The sequence below is a fragment of the Scyliorhinus torazame genome, chromosome 11 (genome assembly GCF_047496885.1).
Source record: "Scyliorhinus torazame isolate Kashiwa2021f chromosome 11, sScyTor2.1, whole genome shotgun sequence".
In the NCBI taxonomy this organism is placed as follows: domain Eukaryota; kingdom Metazoa; phylum Chordata; class Chondrichthyes; order Carcharhiniformes; family Scyliorhinidae; genus Scyliorhinus; species Scyliorhinus torazame.
Window position 1 is genome coordinate 228,610,591 of NC_092717.1, and position 20,268 is coordinate 228,630,858.

General features: G+C 49.2%; 1 protein-coding gene across 2 annotated transcripts in view; it reads left to right on the forward strand.

Moving 5' to 3' along the window:
* LOC140385828 (inositol monophosphatase 2-like) overlaps nucleotides 1-20,268 on the forward strand; it is a 58,693-nt gene that overhangs the window by 26,240 nt on the left and 12,185 nt on the right. For both annotated transcript variants that reach the window (XM_072468392.1, XM_072468394.1), the window contains exons 3-5: nucleotides 1,949-2,053; nucleotides 3,172-3,217; nucleotides 8,429-8,537. In XM_072468392.1, coding sequence (XP_072324493.1) covers nucleotides 1,949-2,053; nucleotides 3,172-3,217; nucleotides 8,429-8,537 — 260 coding nt within the window. The remainder of the gene's footprint in view (nucleotides 1-1,948; nucleotides 2,054-3,171; nucleotides 3,218-8,428; nucleotides 8,538-20,268) is intronic.

Below are 20,268 nucleotides of genomic sequence, written 5' to 3' on the forward strand. Positions count from 1 at the left end.
ACCATAAGACCTAGGAGCATAAGAAGGCCACTCTGCCCATCAAGTCTGCTCCGCCATTCAATGAGATCTCGGCTGATCTGATATAATCCTCAACTCCACTTTCCCACCCTATCCCCATAACCCTCGATTCCCTTACTGATTAAAAATCTGTTTATCTCAGCATTGAACATACTTAATGACCCAGCCTCTACAGCTCTCTGCGGTAAAGAATTCCACAGATTCACTCCCCTCTGAGAGATCAAATTCCTCCTCATCTCTGTCATAAGTGGGCGACTCCTTACTCTGAGAATATGCCCTCTGGTCCTAGTCTCTCCCACAAGGGGAACCATCCTCTCAGCATCCAACCTGCCAAGCCCCCTGAGAATCCTATATGTCTTAATAAGGTCACCTCTCATTCTTCTAAATTCTCATCAGTACAGGCCGAACCTAGTGAACCTTCTGTAGATTACCTCCAATGCCAGTGTATCTTTCCTCAGATATGGGGACCAAAACTGTTCACAGTATTCCAGGGGTGGACCAGGAGGATCACTACGCCTCAGGCAAGGGACAGGGTTGAGGACAGGGTCATGAATAACCTCCGCCGGTACGGGAATTGAACCCGCGCTGCTGGCCTCACTCTGCATCGTGAACCAGCTGTCCAGGCGATTGAGCATTTTATACAGTGCGGTAGTGTCTGTTTTGGACATAATCCGGAAATTTTCAGGTGCCTTTTTAGTCAGCGTCCAGTCATATACCTGCAAGTAACCCCGTTTCAAATAATTGAAAATGACTTTGGTAAACTATACTGAACCATTTAACAGCTTCATTGGTGTAAACTAGTCAGAGTCTTAGGAAGTTAAATACTTTTTTTGTTATGGAAATCATAAAATGTGCAGGTGGGGAGTGGGGAGGTGGGGGGGTGTTGACCAGTTTTGCATGCGAGGCCTGATCCACCAAATTCAGTCTTAAATCAGTGGAAAATATAAACAGAAGTGGATTTGGGCACAATGCACTTGCATTGAAAATTCCCAAATCTTTTACACTGGTTCAGGTGGTTCTGTCCACCGATTGGTGTAAACCAGCATAAATTAGGGGCCCATTATATTTGGAAAGTGTGGCACTACTGACTGGCGTTGAAAACATTTAAAATTGACCAGCCGTCCAGGCGACTGAGCATTTTATATAGTGTTGTAGTGTCTGTTTTGGACATAATCCGGAAATTTGGTAGGGCAGAGCGCAAAGCTATTTGCTGCAAAATGGTCATGTGCTTATCTATTTGCCTTGGAGTTATAGATGCAGTATCAGTACAGTCCCAGTGTGTTTATTGTTTATTTTCCCTTCATTACTATTGGATCATATTAATAACATTAGGTGATTACTGGACAGAATTTCACTTGACCATTTCTGGCTTAATTATTGAGCTGCAGCTTTGCTGAAAATCATCAAGGAAACTATACATTGTTCATTTACTGTTCTGATTTAAGGAACTCTACCTGTTTTAACCTCAATATTGAACATCTGTATCATCCTGCTACAGAACTGATCAATACTTATACTGTTGAATGAAAGATATAATTATGTAATAAATTAATTTAGAATTGCGGCTTGACTTGGTGGCTCAGTGATTAGCACTGCTGCCTCGCGGCGCTGAGGACCTGGCTTTGATCCCGGCCCTGGGTCACTGTCCGTGTGGAGTTTGCACATTCCCCCCGTGTCTGCGTGGGTTTCGCCCCAACCCAAAAAGATGTGCAGGGTAGGTGGAGTGGCCACACTAAATTGTCCCTTAATCGGGAAAAAAAGAATTGGGTACTTTTAAATTTAGGAAAAAAAGAATTTTAGCTTGACTTAAATATTCAATTTTGGTGACTAAGAAACGGTGGTACATATGGTTTGTAGTTAAATGCTGCGGTGTGCAGCTGAATGACCACATGTTGGCTTTTCTTTCATTGAAACAAATTTGTCATTGCAGATTTATTGGGGAAGAATCAGTTGCAGACGGTGAAAAGTGCTTTCTAACCGATGACCCCACGTGGATAATAGACCCCATTGATGGAACGTGTAACTTTGTACACGGGTATGATCTGTGCTTCATAAGATTATTTCCAGCCCTTCTCGACGATGGGAAGTCTCCTTGTATACAAAACTGGATTATGCATCCTTGCTTAAATTGTACAGGAATATTATGTTATTATGCAATGATCTGAATTCCACTTAAATGTTTTGTGTTGTTATTGTCCTTTGCTGGAGGAAATGCTTGCTTTTCAATGGTGGCAACAACAAATGTTGGCTGCTTTTTAGGGGTGAGTCTTTTTGCTTTCTTAATGGAGGCTATGGCGGCAAACGCCTCGGAAACAAGTTTGGGAATTTTAAAGCTACATTTTCTTCCCACTTTGTTGGATGCTGTTTAATTACACAGCCAGAAAACCAGCATTTCCTCATTTTCTATTGAGATGAATTTCATGGCCTAGGTTTTGGGTCCAATTTCCTCACCAGGCCAAGCAATTGTTTTTCTCTCTTTCAGTTTCTAAAGTGTGGGGATGCCGGCAATGGACTGGGGTGAGCACAATACGAAGTCTTCCAACACCAGGTTAAAGTCCCAACCAGTTTGTTTTGAATCACTAGCTTTCGGAGCACTGCTCCTTCCGTAGGTGAGTGGGTTCCAGAAACATTGATATAGACAAAGTCAAGGATGCAAGACGATACTTTGAATGCGAGTCTTTGCAGGTAATTAAGTCTACAGGTCCAGGTGGAGCAACTGGAGAGAGGGATAATCACAGGTTAATGAGGTGTCATCGATGTATCTGGTGTATAATGTCAGTTGAAGGTCCTGTGCGGTGAGGAGGTCTTATTCAAGACCTGGGCTTGCAAAATCCTACCAACTGCCTGGCTTGAGACAATTCACACCTCTTTAACCTGTGATTATCCCTCTCTCCAGTTGCTCCGTCTGGACCTGTAGACATAATTACCTGCAAAGACTCGCATTCAGTGTATCGTCTTGCATCCTTGACTTTGTCTACATATATGTTTATGGAACCCACCTCTTCATTCACCTGAGGAAGGAGCAGTGCTCCGAAAGCTAGTGATTCGAAACAAACCTGTTGGACCTTAACCTGGTGCTGTAAGACTTCTTTCAGTTTCAAAAGTGACATTGCTACATCAAGCAGAATGATGACACTGACTTCTCTGTTTTAGAGCACCGGTGGTGGCAGTTTCTATTGGACTTTCTGTCAAAAAAGAGGTAAAGAATATTGTGTGATGAACTGGCCTTCTGCATTTCAATTTCTTCAGTTGCCTTCCCCTCCTTGCTTTCCGCCTCTCATTCAGAAATTAACTCATCCCTGGGTTGCGATTCCAGATTCACAGCTTACCTGCCCCAAATAACCAGTTATTGAGAATGGATGGCGAGTGTTCCAAGCGGTCATTTGACTGCGCCGAGCATCACAGCCAGGCCTGATCTGAAAACTTGCCTGCTATATGTTCATTGGATAGCAATGAGGAGCTCTTCCCCCCCCCCCGCCTCTCGGCCAGAGGTACTGAGGCTAATTGTGGCAACCATCTCCCCAGATTAGCTGAAGCCAACTAAGGAAGCACTCTGAGATAATCAAACAGGGACCTTCAGGCACTTGGAGTGGAATGAGATTTTGGTTAAGCATGAAATCATTAAGAGAGTTGGAGCTGTGTCAGTATAGAACTGAGGAATTGCTCTAATTTAAAGCAAAACATTCTTTGCCTTAGATCTGTGTCGAGATGGCTTTAATGGATGCGAGGCTTACAGTGGGCGGGATTCTCCGGCCGTGCTGCCCAGCAACCGGAAATTCCCACCCGAGGTCAAAGAACCTTTACATGGTCCGCGTCCCGCCCGTAGCGATCTTGCAGCGGGTGGGGCGGGAAGAATCCAGCCCAATGTGTGTGACTTGAATAATGTGGACCATCTTGGGCGGTTAATGATGGAGTACGTCTGCATGAAGTGCTGACCAGTTGAATTGCCAGGCTTGAGGAGCAACTAATTACACAATACTACATGCAATGAGAAAAAATACCTTTCTAGAATTTGTGACCATTGGGATCGAGGGCCACAGAGCTGCAAAGATTGAGAAGATGTTGGCAGCAGCTTCTAGAGCATTTGGGAAGTGTTGAGGAGGATGGAACTTGAGGCTGTGGGAACCACGAGCAGGGCGACTGACACTAGGCCACAGCTGGATGTTGAAGGAGAACAGGGAATGGCTGAGAATGAAGGTAGGCTTTTAGTTGCCCAGGACTCCATGGTTATAAGGATTGATAGCAACTTTGGAAGCTTGTGTGGGAGGTGACAGCGTTTGGGACAGGACTAAGTGGGTGGGTAAAATTGATGCCAAGAAGATAAGAAATCTGAGTTCATAGTTCATGTGAGAACCAGCCACATAGATTAAGTGTAGAATAGAGGCCCTCACAAAGGGAATTTCAGAAGCTAAGATTGGACAAAAACAAAACGACTTTCAGTAATCTGGCTGCTGTCGTGTGCTAAACCTAATGTTTAGGCTATTCTGTGTGTGGCTGAATGCATTGTGTAGGCACAAAGATAAGGTGGCAGCTTCTAGAGCATGTCAGCACTGTAGTGAAATCCTTGTCCCACAGTGGAAAGGGTGTTTAGGGGGTGGAGGGGATAAGTTAGTATCAGTACTGGTGACTGCAAAGCTATTGCACTGTTGTAAATACCCAACTGGTTCCCTTCAGGAAGGCAATGAACTGCCCTTTGCCAGTATGGCTCATGCGTGACTTAAAAATGTTTGATTCTTGACGTTCCTCTGAAATGGCCTAGCAACCACTCCACTTTTGCTGCAAATCTCAGTCTGTGTCAGAAGGTTCAAAATGCCCCACAGTTACATCTTGGGATGTAGCAATAGTCTTTATGATGTCCCATAGTTCAACATTTTCAATTTACAGTGTTTTGTAACATATGCCTACAACTCTCTATTTCCTAGATGCCTACAAACAGACACTATGTCGATGCCTAGTTCCTTCCCGAGCCCAGTTTAAACCGTCTCTCATTTGTCAAGAAGGCAGCTTCACTGATTTTTTAAAAAAGGGACAGTGCCAAGTGAAGACAGCAAAGGGAATGAGGCATGATCTAAGATGTATATATCTGAACACTGGGAGTAATAAAGTAGATTAGACATGATAGTTAGGGAAGTAATATCAGAGGAACTTCTGAAACCTGTCTTCAGCAAGAGAATACGATTGAAGCACTGAACTGCAAAGTTACATAGAATTGAACAGGAATGAATGGAGATGAAGTGATGTTGTTTAGAAGTGAAGGTTTAAATGTGGCTCAAAGGAAAGAACTCAGCATCGTCAGAGTCTGTTTGCAATATGTTACAAACCACTGTAAATTTAAAATGTTGTACCTCCGGGTGTTGCAGTTTGCTCCCACAGCACCACAAGGCCGTCCTCCATTAAAGGTTAGGTTGAAGAATAATGCAATAACTTGCATTTCTATCGTGATCCTTGTGGAAAAGACAGCTCCTCAGAGTGAAAAAGCTGGTGTGAAGTGGAAAATGTAAATGGTAGAGCGTCCTGGATGAAGGCAAGGTCACTTAGAAATCCATTCAGGAGTGTTTTCAAAGCAAGGTGGAATGTGGCACAATATAGATGTTTAAGAATTTAGGAGAGCCAACATGAGCACATGATTGGTGTATGATGGCTGAACTGCCGTCGACCTGTCTTTTATCGACCCTCTTTCTGAGTGTAGTTTACTGACTGGAAGCACAGGATTGTGGAATCACCTCAATATACTTTTACTGATGGGAAGAAAAAGTAACATTTTATTTATCAGGAACAGGTGCAAATTACCAGGCCAAAAGTGCAATAATGAAAAAGAAAATTTAATCCACAAGAGGCCATTCAGCCCATTGTGCTGTGCCAGAAGATTATAGGTACGTGTCTGGTAAAAGGATTAAAAATTCTGAAAAAGCCAAGAAGGATTGTTTTGCTGTAGTACACAGAGGGTAGTGGGTGCCTGGAACTCGCTGCCGGAGGAGGTGGTGGAAGCAGGGACGATAGTAACGATTAAGGGGGATCTTGACAAATATATGAATAGGATGGGAATAGAGGGATACGGACCCCGGAAATGTAGAAGATTGTAGTTTAGTCGGGCAGCATTGTCGGCGCAGGCTTGGAGGGCCGAAGGGCCTGTTCCTGTGCTGTACTTTTCTTTGTTCTTTGTTCGAAACAGAGTTGAGGAGAGGCCGACCTGGGGGTGAATTTACTGCCAGACCCCATCGGAGGCCCCCCCCCCCCCCCGGTGAAGGAGCGCTTTTCCCCGCCCACAGGCTGCCCCCCCGACCCTTCGTGCAGAGTTCCCGCTGGCAGCGACCAGGGGTGAACGGCGCCGGTGGGACTCTGCCGTTTCCGTGTGGCCGCTCGGAGAATCGGCGGCCCCGCCAATTCCAGCGGCCAGCGCCGCGACGGCGACAATGGCGCCGATTCTCCGCGCCTCGGAAAATCGCGCGCCGGCGATGTGGCGCGGTTGCGGCGATTCTCCGGCCCGGCTCGGAGAATCGCGCCCCACATTGCTGTTTGCAGAACTTTACTAGGTAAAGATTGGTTGGCACATTTTCTACATTATAACAGTGATTACAACCAGTCTTTGGCAGCTTGTACAGACATTTGGAACCATCAAGCTTTTAAAGACTGGCTCTAAAGTGCTCTGGGATATCCTGAGACCAGGCGCTATATAAATGCAAGTCCCTTCTTTGTTAAGAGTCAGTTCTAAAATGTTGGGTTGCGAAATATACACGAGTATATATGCATGTTCCTAAAGACTTTCGCAATGCTGAGAGTTCAGGAGTGACATTTGGGAGGTACCCTGCATCTTATCTTTCCCTCTCCCGCTCAAATTTATTCATTCATTTTCTAAAATGTTTAATTTTTCCGAGTAGTTTGATATTAAATAACTCCTTCTGCCTTCATTCACTTCTGAAAATAAAACTCCAAATTTCAATGACAGCCTGTGGTTTTTGCACAATATCAAAGCACCATTGGGCGTGTGCAGAAACTGCTCACTTCTCCAGAATCATCTTAGATTGCGCGAGTGATTGCAGCTGCTTTACTCCGCAAACCGTCATCTTAAACCCCCGTCGACTGCCTGCTCCACCGCCTAGCATTCTGGCTTCTGAGTCACAACTTGGAAGTCCCACTCCAGGGCTTGAGCACACAGGTCAAGGCTGCTACTCCAGTGCAGTACCAAGGGAGGGAGCACTGCACTGTTGGAGGTGAATGGGTGAGATGTTAAATCTAGGCTCCATCTGCCTTCTCGGGTAGATGTAAAGACCCCATGGCTCTGTTTCAGAATGTAGCGTCCCTCAATCAAAATCAGAAAAGACAGTTTCTCTGGTCATTATCTCATTACTGTCTTTGGGAGCTTGCTGTGCACTGATTGGCTGTCGTGTTTGCCACATTATAACCATGAGTCACATTTTACTTTAAAAATTGTTCATTGATTGTAAAATGCTTTGGGACATTGGTGGTCATGAAGAGCATTATATCAATGCAAGTCTGGCTTTCTTAGTGTGAGGAGCTCCTGGGTATTTTTGTTGCTAAGATGAAGACTATCTGATCAGCTGCCCCTACCACTTCCTTCCCTTCCCTTGGCACACCGGGCAAAACGTCTTTGGAAACTGGCCTCTGCCTCAGCCCTGGACTTGTGTCTTTCTCTCGTTTCTCTCCTATCTCCCAGCATGCCCCCTCTGAGCTCACCTTGTTCATGAGATCCATCTCCAGCTCTCTCGACTAGACTGCTGACCATCCAACTTCCCTTCCTAGCCCCCCACCTTTGCTGATATTGTCAATGATTCCGTCTCCTCAGGTACTGCCCCCATTACTTCAAAACAGACTCAGCCCTCTCTTCAAAAAACCAACATTGTCCTTGGAAACCACAGCCCTGTCTCCAACCTCTCTTTCCCCTCAAGTCCATGAACATGTTGTCGCCTCCCAAACTCCTGTCCATCTTTCTCGGAACCCCATGTTTGAATTTTGGCTCTAAAACAATAACTAAGCGGTCTTGTCAAAGTGATCAACTACATCCGTTGTGACTGTGACAAGGAGTTTACCCCAGGTCCTTCTCGACCTGCCTGTTTGACAAGGTTGGCCACATCATCCTTCTTACAACACCTCTGCGTTGACTTCCAGCTGCATGGGACTGCACTCACTTGATTCTGTTCTTATCTGTCTAATCATAACCACGCAGTTTAAGGGTGATTGGGGATGGGCAACAAATGCTGGCATTGCCAGCGATGCCCACAGCTCATGAAATATATTTTTAAAATGTTTGTCTGATCTCCTATTTTGTTTTATAGTGCTCCTATGAAGCACCTCATTATGTTAAAGATGCTGTATAAAACTATATTACTGTTATTGTCGAAGGGCTCCAGATTGCTGGTGACATTATTTTCCCCCATTTCTTTCCCAATAGCTTGAACTTGGTGTAATATATAGCTGTGTTGAAGAGAAGTTATATACTGGCAGAAAAGGTCACGGAGCATTTTGTAATGGGCAGAAACTTCAGGCATCTAATCAGACAGGTTTGTTCATTTTCTCTGTCTCCTATTTTCAGATGTAAATGTGAAACGGCGATTTGATAAGAGTTTGAATTCATGGCACAAGAAAAAGGAAATTCATTGAATTGCTTTTGACAATGGTTAGTTACTGCTAACTTCATTCCTTTCCCAACCCCATTCACATGGATTGCTCCCAGTTGATGCAAGATAGACAGTTGCATCTTTGAGCACCTCACATCTCCGAGATCTTCACTGGGGCAGAGGCAGAAGGATCGGCAACAAAAATGGTTTTCCTTAAGGGGCTGTTAGAAAGGGTGTCGGTTTAGCTCAGTTGGCTGGACAGCTGGTGTGTGATGCAGAGCGAGGCCAACAGCGCGGGTTCAATCCCCGTACCAGCTGAGGTTATTCATGAAGGCCCACCTTCTCAACTTTGCCCCTAGCCTGAGGTGTGGTGGCCCTCAGGTTAAATCACCACCAGTCAGCTCTCACCCTTAAAGGGGAAAGAAGAGGCCTATGGTCACCTGGGACTATGGCTACTTTACATACTTACTACAAAGGTAACATTGCTTTGAATGTGAGTTCTAACTACCAGAGGACCTGGAGGACCAACATCTGACAGTGGGGTGCAGGATGAGTAATTAATCCTGAGTTACAGGAGTGGTGAGTACAGGTTAGAGAGGAAATTGGCAATGGCGTGAGTGCAGGGTGTGCAGGTTTCTGTACAGCAGCCTGCATCTATCACCCTTAACATAGTAAAACGACAGGACCAGTATCCAATTAAATCTGACATACTGAGCGATTAGATCGAGTGACCAAAAACCTGGTCATTGATGTATGTTTTAAGGAAAGTCTTTAAAGGGTCAGCAGAGAAGCAGAGAGATTTAGGAGAGAGCTCCAGAGCTCGGGGCCTAGGTAACTGCAAGCAGGCAGCTGAAGACAGAGCCACGAATGGTCTAGTGATTAAAATCAGGGGTGGCAAGAGGCCAGAATGGGAGGAGTATCAAAATCTCGGAGGATTGTAACTCTGGAGGGATTATGGAGATTGGGAGGAGGTGAGGGATTTGAGAACAATGATCAGAATTTTAAAATGGAGGCTTTTAATTTATTCTTTCACAGGGTGTGGGCATCACTGACTAGGTCAGCATTTATTGACCATCTTTTTATTAAATTAAAGGGCAGTTCAGCATGGCCAATCCACCTAACCTGCATATATTTGGGTTTTGGGGATGAAACCCATGCAGACACGGGGAGAATGTGCAAACTCCACACGGAGAGTGATCTGGGGCCGGAATCGAATCCGAGCCCTTGGCAACTTGAGGCAGCAGTGCTAACCACTGAGCATCTCTTTCATCACCTGGCCCATTCCCAATAATTACTGATTAACACAGCCACACCATCATGGTATAACCTGTAATGTTTAACCTGCCAATCTTGTCTGCAGCCATGTTTCCAATATCCCTCTTACATCTAAATCCTCACTTTAGATTATTAAGACTAATTTTATTGTTGATTTTGTGTCGATTGCTAGACGGGTAATTTAATATGCCATGTTTTTCATCTTCCTGTGTTTTACATCAGTGTTTTTATTGTTTTTCTTTATTCATTACATTTAAGTTAGACAACGTATAGATAGCAGATTTCCTTACCTCAATGACAGAAAGAAAAGGAAAAATTGTTCAGCAGGTCAGGCAGCAATTGTGGCGAGAGACTTGATGTTTCAGATCAATGACCTTAGTGAATCAGATGGGATTTTACGAGAATCCACTCGTTTCATGACTATTTCTAACGAAACTAGTGCATTATTCTGGATTTATTAACTAATGAGATTTAAATTTCCTCATGGTGGGATTTGAACTTAATTCTCTGGAGTGTTAGACCAGGCCTCTGGATTACTAGTCTAGTAACATAGGGCAGGATTTACCGACCACCCCGCTGTGTATTTTCCGGCAGCGAAGGTGGCCCGCCAGTGGGATCTACCAACCCCGCTGTTGTCAATGGGATTTGCCAGTGACAGCTCCCCTCGACGCTGGGAAACATGTGCGCTGGCGTGGGATGGAATTTCCCACCGGTAGATCCCGCCCACAGTCACTATGCTACTGCCTCCATGAACCTAAACTCCTAAAACCTTTGTTCCCCGAATAGTTGTTATCTTTTCTCTTCTTATGACCTTTGCTTTCAACATTTTTCTTGTTGTTAGGTTGCCAGCAATTCCACCAAATTCTACACACTCCCAACCCCTTACTGGTTTAAAGTCCTTTTGAGACCTTGTGTCGGCTAGGGCTTTGGTCCCAGCCTGGTCCAGCTGCAGTCTGTCTCAGCTGTATAGCTCCTTCCTGTCTGTCAGCAGTACACACGGGAAGATCCCTCCTCTGTTGTAAAATGGCCCCTATCGGGTCCGATAATTGTGTAATTGGTTGCCCACCTTGTTGGAGTGTGTTGGCAATTTTCTCCCCCACCCTCTCCTGGGAAAGTTCCTTGGAGGTGAGAATCCAATGCCCTTGCCTCAAGTGCCATCACCTCAAGTGCCATCGCCCCAAACGCCATCGCCCCAAACGCCATCGCCCCAAACGCCATCGCCCCAAACGCCATCGCCCCCATCGCCCCCAGCCCCATCGCCCCCAGCCCCATCGCCCCCAGCCCCATCGCCCCCAGCCCCATCGCCCCCAGCCCCATCGCCCCCAGCCCCATCGCCCCCAGCCCCATCGCCCCCAGCCCCATCGCCCCCAGCCCCATCGCCCCCAGCCCCATCGCCCCCAGCCCCATCGCCCCCAGCCCCATCGCCCCCAGCCCCATCGCCCCCAGCCCCATCGCCCCCAGCCCCATCGCCCCCAGCCCCATCGCCCCCAGCCCCATCGCCCCCAGCCCCATCGCCCCCAGCCCCATCGCCCCCAGCCCCATCGCCCCCAGCCCCATCGCCCCCAGCCCCATCGCCCCCAGCCCCATCGCCCCCAGCCCCATCGCCCCCAGCCCCATCGCCCCCAGCCCCATCGCCCCCAGCCCCATCGCCCCCAGCCCCATCGCCCCCAGCCCCATCGCCCCCAGCCCCATCGCCCCCAGCCCCATCGCCCCCAGCCCCATCGCCCCCAGCCCCATCGCCCCCAGCCCCATCGCCCCCAGCCCCATCGCCCCCAGCCCCATCGCCCCCAGCCCCATCGCCCCCAGCCCCATCGCCCCCAGCCCCATCGCCCCCAGCCCCATCGCCCCCAGCCCCATCGCCCCCAGCCCCATCGCCCCCAGCCCCATCGCCCCCAGCCCCATCGCCCCCAGCCCCATCGCCCCCAGCCCCATCGCCCCCAGCCCCATCGCCCCCAGCCCCATCGCCCCCAGCCCCATCGCCCCCAGCCCCATCGCCCCCAGCCCCATCGCCCCCAGCCCCATCGCCCCCAGCCCCATCGCCCCCAGCCCCATCGCCCCCAGCCCCATCGCCCCCAGCCCCATCGCCCCCAGCCCCATCGCCCCCAGCCCCATCGCCCCCAGCCCCATCGCCCCCAGCCCCATCGCCCCCAGCCCCATCGCCCCCAGCCCCATCGCCCCCAGCCCCATCGCCCCCAGCCCCATCGCCCCCAGCCCCATCGCCCCCAGCCCCATCGCCCCCAGCCCCATCGCCCCCAGCCCCATCGCCCCCAGCCCCATCGCCCCCAGCCCCATCGCCCCCAGCCCCATCGCCCCCAGCCCCATCGCCCCCAGCCCCATCGCCCCCAGCCCCATCGCCCCAGCCCCATCGCCCCCAGCCCCATCGCCCCCAGCCCCATCGCCCCCAGCCCCATCGCCCCCAGCCCCATCGCCCCCAGCCCCATCGCCCCCAGCCCCATCGCCCCCAGCCCCATCGCCCCCAGCCCCATCGCCCCCAGCCCCATCGCCCCCAGCCCCATCGCCCCCAGCCCCATCGCCCCCAGCCCCATCGCCCCCAGCCCCATCGCCCCCAGCCCCATCGCCCCCAGCCCCATCGCCCCCAGCCCCATCGCCCCCAGCCCCATCGCCCCCAGCCCCATCGCCCCCAGCCCCATCGCCCCCAGCCCCATCGCCCCCAGCCCCATCGCCCCCAGCCCCATCGCCCCCAGCCCCATCATCTCAAGCGCCATCACATTAAGCACCATCGCCTCCAGCCCTATCACCTCTAATCTCATCTCACAGGGGCTGGGAAATTTGAGTCCCACATAATTACTTCATACGGCATTTATTTATTCTAGTGTTAACTGATTTGCCTTTTCTGGGAATTCTTTAGCTCAATTTGGTTCGATGGTTAAAGCATGTTGCAGAATGACAGCAACAGCACGGTTTCAACCCTCGTATCGGCTTTGGTAGTTCATGGAGGCCTGTTTCCTCACCAGATGTGGGGCCCCTCAAGCTATCTAACCACTCTCTGTAATGGAGAGAGATGTTTTTGGTCCTTCATGGACTATGGCTGATTTCCGTGATTAACAACAGACATAATTTGATTTCTATTAGTTACTTTGGGTGCTCAGTTTATTTATATTTTGTTTGTCATGTATCTAATTATTTATTTATACCTAATAGTTAGATACTGTTGGGTCTTGTTCGCTAGTTAGATTTTAAAAGAAGTGGCCACTGAGGTAGTAGATGTTTTGATTTTGCAAAATTCCATAGATTCTGGAAAAGTTCTGTCAGATTGGAGCATGGTGAATGTAATTCCTCTATTCAAGAAAGGAGGGAGATAGAAAGTGGAAAACTACAGGCCAGTTAGCCTAACATCTGCCTCAGGGGAAATGCTAGAATCTATCATTAAGGTGGTTATAGTGGGGCATTTAGAAAATCTCAATCCAATTGGGCAGAGTCAACATTGTTTTGTGAAAGGGAAATTTATTTGATTTCTTTTGAGGAAGTCACAAGCAATATGGATAAAGGAGAACCTGTGGATATACTGTATTTAGAATCCCAGAAGGCATTTGACAAGGTGCCGTATCAAAGATTAATATACAAAATAACAGCTCATGGTGTAGTGGCTAATATATTAGCATCCATAGAGGATTGGTTAGCGAACAGGATACGCAAAGTAGGCAAAAATGGATAATTTTCAATTTGGTTGACAAGATGTTATCAGTAGAACAGTGCTGGGACCATAACTGTTTACAATCTAGATCAATGAAATAGTTGAAGGGACTGATTGTATTGTTGCTAAATTTGCTAATGATACAAAGATAGGTAGGAAAGTGAGTTATGAAGAGAACATTGGAGTCTGCAAAGCTAAATAGATAGGATAGGCAAGGGGGCAGAAAATTGGCAGATGGACTGTAATGTTGAAAAATATGAACTTGTCCACTTTGGCTGGGAGAATAGAAAACCGGCGAATTACCTCAATGGAGAGAGATCGCATAACTCTACAATAAAGAGGCACCTGGATGTCCTGGTGTATGAATCTCAAAGTCGGTAAGCAAGGACAGCAAGTTATCAGGAAGGCAAATGAAATGTTGTTGTTTATTGCAAGGGCAATTGAATATTTTGGGGATATTTTGCTAGGTTGTACAGGGAGTTGGTGAGGCCACTGTAGAGTACTGTGTACGGCTCAGGTTTCCTTATTTAAGAAAGGACTGAATTGCATTGGAAGCAAATCACAAAAAGTTCAACTTGACTGAGGGGGGAGGGGGGTTGGGGTCATCTTATCAGGAAATATTGGACAGGCTGAGGCTTGCACAAGTGGGTAGCACTGTGGCTTCACAGCGCCAGGGTCCCAGGTTTGATTCCCCGCTGGGTCACTGTCTGTGCGGAGTCTGCACGTTCTCCCCGTGTCTGCGTGGGTTTCCTCCGGGTGCTCCGGTTTCCTCCCACAGTCCAAAGACATGCGGGTTAGGTGGATTGGCCATGCTAAATTGCCCTTCGTGTCCAAAATGTTAGGAGGGGTTATTGGGTTACGGGGATAGGGTGGAAGTGAGGGCTTAAGTGGGTCGGTGCAGACTCGATAGGCTGAATGGCCTCCTTCGGCATTGTATGTTCTATGTTGAGTTTAGAAGGATGAGATTGATCTTATTGAAACATAGCAGATCCTGAGAGGGGCTGACATGGTGGATGCTGATTTATCTTATGGGAGAGTTTTGAGCGAGGGGGCAGTGTGAAAATAAGGGGTCTCCCATTTAAGACTGAGATGAGGAAAAATACTTTTCCCTGAGGGTCATGCGTGTGTGAAATCCTCTCCTTCAGAGAGTGATAGAGGCAGGGTCATTGCATATTTTTAAGGCAGAAGTAGATAGTTTCTTGACTAACGAGGGAGTGAAGGAGTATTGGTGGTCAACAGGAGAGTGACCTTGAGGTCATGGTCACATTGGCCTTGATCGTATTGAATGACAGAGCACGCATGAAGGGATGGATGGCCACCTCCTCCTGATTCGTATGTTCATATGTATTGCTCTGGAATATTAATTTCTTCAAATTTAAACTGCCTTTGATCTATTATTAATCTAAATATTAAAGTGCCAGGAAGTCACTGAATAATTAGCTTTTATTTCTCATATTCCGAAGTTTCCTGTGCCTCCGCTATGAAGACAAAATATCGAAGTCTTCCCATTGTTTGTTTCAGTCTATCGCTGCTCCTGAGTTCCAGCAGTGTTCCAATCCCTGGGGTGAATTCTCCGCTGGCGGGATTCTCTGTTCCGCTGGCAGTGCACCCCTGCCCGCGAGACATTTCCCAGCGGCATGGGGTGGCTATATTGGGAAGTTACATTGGCCGGTGGCGAGAACGGAGAATCCGCTGCCAGCAATGGCGCGCGGCACCGAGGAACACGCGGCTGGGGAGTTTTTTCATTCATTCATGGATTCTGGGCGTTGTTGGCAAGGCCAACATTTATTGCCCATTCCCAATTGCCCTACGACGAAGGTGGTGGTAGTGAACCATTTTCTTGAGTTGTTGCTGTCCATGTGGTGTAGGTACATCTACAGTGCTATTACGGAGTTACAGGATCTTGATTCAACAACTGGGAAGGAACGGCGATCTATTTCCAAGTCAACATCGCGTGTAGCTCCGAGAAGAACTTGGAGATGATGATGTTCCCGTGCATCTGTTGTCATTGGTTTCTTTCACAAAGTACCAGGTAAAAGGCTTATTAACAAAATTGAAGCTCCTGGAATAAACAAGATCCTTTTGATTAAAAAACTGGCTTAAAGACAGAAAGTAGCGAGTAGTGGTAAATGTTCAGACTGGAGGATGTTAGACAGTGGTGTTCCCCAAAGACCAGTGCCAGGACTGCTTTTTAAAAAATATCTATAAATGATTTGGATTTCAGAATACAGAGTAAAATTTCAGAATTTCCTGATGATACTAAACTTGGAGAAGCGGCAGACAGACGATGATATCAATCAACTGCGGTCAAGACTCGCAGAATAGGCAGACGAGTGACGGATGGAATTTAATACAGAGAAGGGCATGATCTTGGGCAGGGGCAGCCATGCGAGCAGGTTATGCTGGTGAACGGAAGTGAGGTGGCGGGGAAGAAGGCCAAAAGGGATGGCTGGGGGAGGGGGAAAGGGGAAGTGGGGGGGGAAGAAGGAGAAGGGAAAAGCGGGGGGGGTGGCGGGGGGAGGGGGAAAGGGGAAGTGGGGGGGAAGAAGGAGAAGGGGAAAAGCGGGGGGTGGGGGGGCGGAGTTTTGCAACGTGGCAGGGGGTGAGATGACATGGTCAAGGGGGAAGAAAGGGGCCATCTGGGATGGGCTAGGTACAGGGTGGAATTAAAGGGGCAGGAGTTAAGTGGGGAAGATGACGGATGGTGGAGGGGATTGGAGGCGCAAGCCTCCGGTAAGGTTGGTAACGTGGAACGTCCGGGGACTGAATGGGCCGGTTAAAAGGTCGCGGATATTTGCGCACCTCAGGAGCTTGAAAGCGGGGGTGGTCTTTTTGCAGGAGACACACCTCCGTGTGAAGGACCAGGTTAGGTTAAGGAAGGGGTGGGTCGGGCAGGTTTTTCACTCGGGGTTTGATTCAAAAACGAGGGGTGTGGCAATTTTAATGAGGAAAAAAATGGGATTTGTGAGTGCGAAGGAGGTGAGGGATCCAGGTGGGAGATATGTGATTGTGAGTGGGGTATTGGAAGGGGCACCGGTAGTGTTGGTAAATGTGTATGCCCCAAATTGGGATGATGTAGATTTTATGAGGGGGTTGCTGGCAGCAATCCCGGATTTGGCCACGTACCAGTTGATCATGGGAGGAGATTTTAACTGTGTCCTGGAGCCGAGGGTGGATAGATCGAGCCCCAGGTCGATGGGTAGGGTACGAATGGCAAGGGTGCTGGGGGGGTTTATGGATATGGTGGATCCTTGGTGCTTTCAGAACCCAGGGGGAAGGGAGTGTTCCTTCTTTTCACACGTCTGTAAGGTGTATTCGAGGATTGATTGCTTTGTAGTGAGTCGGGAGATTTTGGTTGGGGTGGGGGGGGGCAGAGTATGCGGGGATAGTTATCTCGGACCATGCACCCCACTGGCTGGATATTTGGTTCAGTACGGGACGAGAGCAGAGGCAGGGGTGGAGGTTTGAATTGGGGTTGTTGGCGGATGGAGCTTTTTGTGACCAGGTGCGGTTGGCGAATGGGGATTGTGTGGGGTTCGGTCGGAGTGGGGAGGTGACGGCGGGCATTTTTTCCAAGGTGCTGGGGGCAGTGGTCCGGAGAGAAATTGTCTCGTTTGCGGTTCGTGCAAGTGGGGGGGGCGGAGAGGGGGTACATGGCCATCTAGTGAGCGAGATGGTGGAGGTGGACAGGGAGTGTTCAGGGATGCCCATCGTGGAGGGATTGGCGGGGGGAAAGGGTTGCAGGGGCAATTTGGCGGGCTGGCAACAGGGAGGGCGGTGGGGCAGCTGTGTGGCGCAGGAGGGGTGCAATACGAGTATGGGGAGAGGGCAAGCCGCATGCTGGCGGAGACAGGCTGCACCCGGGGAAATATTGGGGATCCGGACTGGGGCTGGGGATGTGGTGTAGGAGCCAGGGAAGATAAATGAGGCATTTAGAGAGTGTTGCCGGGGACTTTGTGGAGCAGACCCAGGGGGAGAGGAGTGGGACATGGGGTGGTTTCTGGAGGAGCTGAAATTTCCCCAAGTGGAGGAAGCAAAGAGGAAGGCGTTGGAGGAGCCCCTGGGGCTGAGGGAAGTGCTGGATAGTATCAGGGGTATGAAGTCAGGGAAGGCCACAGGGTCGGATGGGTACCCGGCAGAATTTTATAAGGAATTGGCACCACATCTGTTGGGGGCGTTCAATGAAGCACTGGAGAAGGGGGAGTTGCCGGAGACGATGAAGCTGTCAGTAATCACACTAATCCCCCAAAAAGGGAAGGATCCGGTGGAATGTGGGTCGTATAGACCCATATCACTATTGAACACGGATGTGAAAATATTGGCTAGGTTGTTGGCGGGGAGGATGGAGGATTGTGTCCCGAGGGTGGTTGCAGAAGATCAAACTGGCTTCGTGAAGGGCAGGCAGCTCGCGAGTAATATAAGACGGCTGTTGAATGTGGTGATGAATCCGTCAAGAGCTCTGGTCCCAGAGGTGGTGGTGTCCATGGACACGGAGAAAGCATTTGATCGGGTGGATTCGCGGTACTTGTTCAAAGGTTTGGGTTTGCGCCGAGATTTGTGGCATGGGTGCAATTGCTGTTTGTGGCGCCAAGAGCGAGGGTGAGGACTAATGATATGAGCTCACGAAGCTTTGACTTACACAGGGGTACGAAGCAGGGATGTCCGCTGTCGCCGCTGCTGTTTGCGCTGGCCATAAAGCCATTGGCGATGGCTCTCGGGGGATCGGCAGAGTGGCAGGGGATAATGAGGGGACAGAGGGAGCATCGGGTTTCGCTCTATGCCGATGACCTCCTGCTGTATGTTTCGGATCCGTTGGAGAGTATGGGAAGGATTATGGGCCTGTTAGGGAGGTTTGGAGGGTTCTCGGGATACAAGCTGAATGAAGGGAAAAGCGAGGTATTCCTGGGGAATGAGTTGGCACAGCGGGCTAATTTAAGGGGGATGCCATTTACAGTAGCGAAGGAGAGGTTTAGGTACTTGGGGATTCAGTTAGTGAGAGAATGGACGGGGCTCCATAAGTGGAACTTACGAAGCTGGTGGAGGAGGCCAGGGAGGATCTTAAGAGGTGGGATACACTGCACTTAACATTGGCGGGCAGGGTCCAAGTGGTGAAAATGAATATTCTGCCGAGGTTCTTGTTTATTTTTCAGGCTCTCCCGATCTTTATATCAAAGGCCTTTTTTCGGAAAGTGGACACAATCATCTCTGACTTTGTATGGGTGGGGAAGGTGCGGAGGGTGGGGAGGACCCTGCTACAGAGGCAGAGGCAGCAGGGGGGGTTGGCGTTGCCAAACTTGCTTCATTATTATTGGCTGGCGAATGTGGGAATGAGAAGGGGTAGAGTGGGTTAGGATGGAGGAGGAATCTTGTAAGGGGTCTAGTTTGAGGGCTATGGTGATGGCCGCATTGCCAATGGCTCCGAGTAGGTATCCAGGGAGCCCAGTGGTGCAGTCCACGGTGAAGATATGGAATCAGCTGAGGAGGCATTTTAGGGTGGAAGGGATGTCTGTGCTAACGCCGCTGTGCGAGAATCATGGGTGTGAGCCGGGGGGGATGGATAGTGTATACAGGAGGTGGAAGGAAGTGGGGCTGGTCAAGGTGAGAGATCTGTATTTGGAGGAAGGGTTCGCCGGTCTGGAGAAGCTAAGGGAGAGGGTAGAGCTGCCGAGGGGTAGTGAGTTCAGGTATCTGCAGGTTAGGGACTTTGCACGAAAGGTCTGGAAGGGGTTCCCTAGGTTGCCGGGATACACCCTGCTGGAGCAACTGCTGCTTCTGGATGTGGAAGGGGAGGGAAGAATTGGGGATATATATAAGTGGCTGGCGGAGCAGGGAGGCGAGCGGGTGGTGAAGATCAAGGTGAAATGGAAAGTGGAATTGGGACGGGAGATCAATTGGGGAGTATGGAGTGAGGCACTGCGAAGGGTAAATGGGACCTCCCCTTGTACAAGGATGAGCCTGATACAGTTCAAGGTGGTGCACAGGGTGCATATGACTCGGACGAGAATGAGTGGGTTCTTTCAGGGGTATCAGATGAGTGTGAGAGGTGTGGGCGGGGGCCAGCGAATCATGCGCACATGTTTTGGGGTTGTGCAAAATTGGGAAGATTCTGGGCGGGAGTGTGTGGTGATATGCATCACTGTAAATACACAAGGGGTTAATGCAAATACACATAGACTAGATAAACACTAGAGGGGGCACCAGAGACATCATGACACACAGACATTCAACCAATAGGTCAGGTAAGATAGGGCATGACCAATGGGCATTCAAGACACATCCAGACATGACACTACCACAGGGATGCATTACACCAACCCATATAAAAGGATACAGCACACATGCTCAGTCTCTTTCCAGTGGAGACACTTAGTGAGTACAGACAGGGTTCATTGAAACATATCACACCCACCACGTGGATTGTAGCAGACTGGTTAGTCAGTCTGAGTAGCTATAGCAGGATTAACAGGAGAGTCGAATCCAAGTACGAGAATTGTTAATAGTTTAATAAATGTGTTAAAGCTATCTCCAAGTCTGAACCTTCCTTTGTCAGAGTGCACATCAAGGAAGCAGCTTTTGCTACGACAAGAGCATAACAAAACAGTGTTCGCGGTCTTAGCCAGGATAGTGGAGGAGGGAGTGGACCCGGACCCTTTGGTGGCGATATTTGGGGTTTCAGAGAAGCCGGAGCTCATGGAGAGGAGGAAGGCCGATGTCTTGGCCTTCGCCTCTCTGATTGCACGGCGA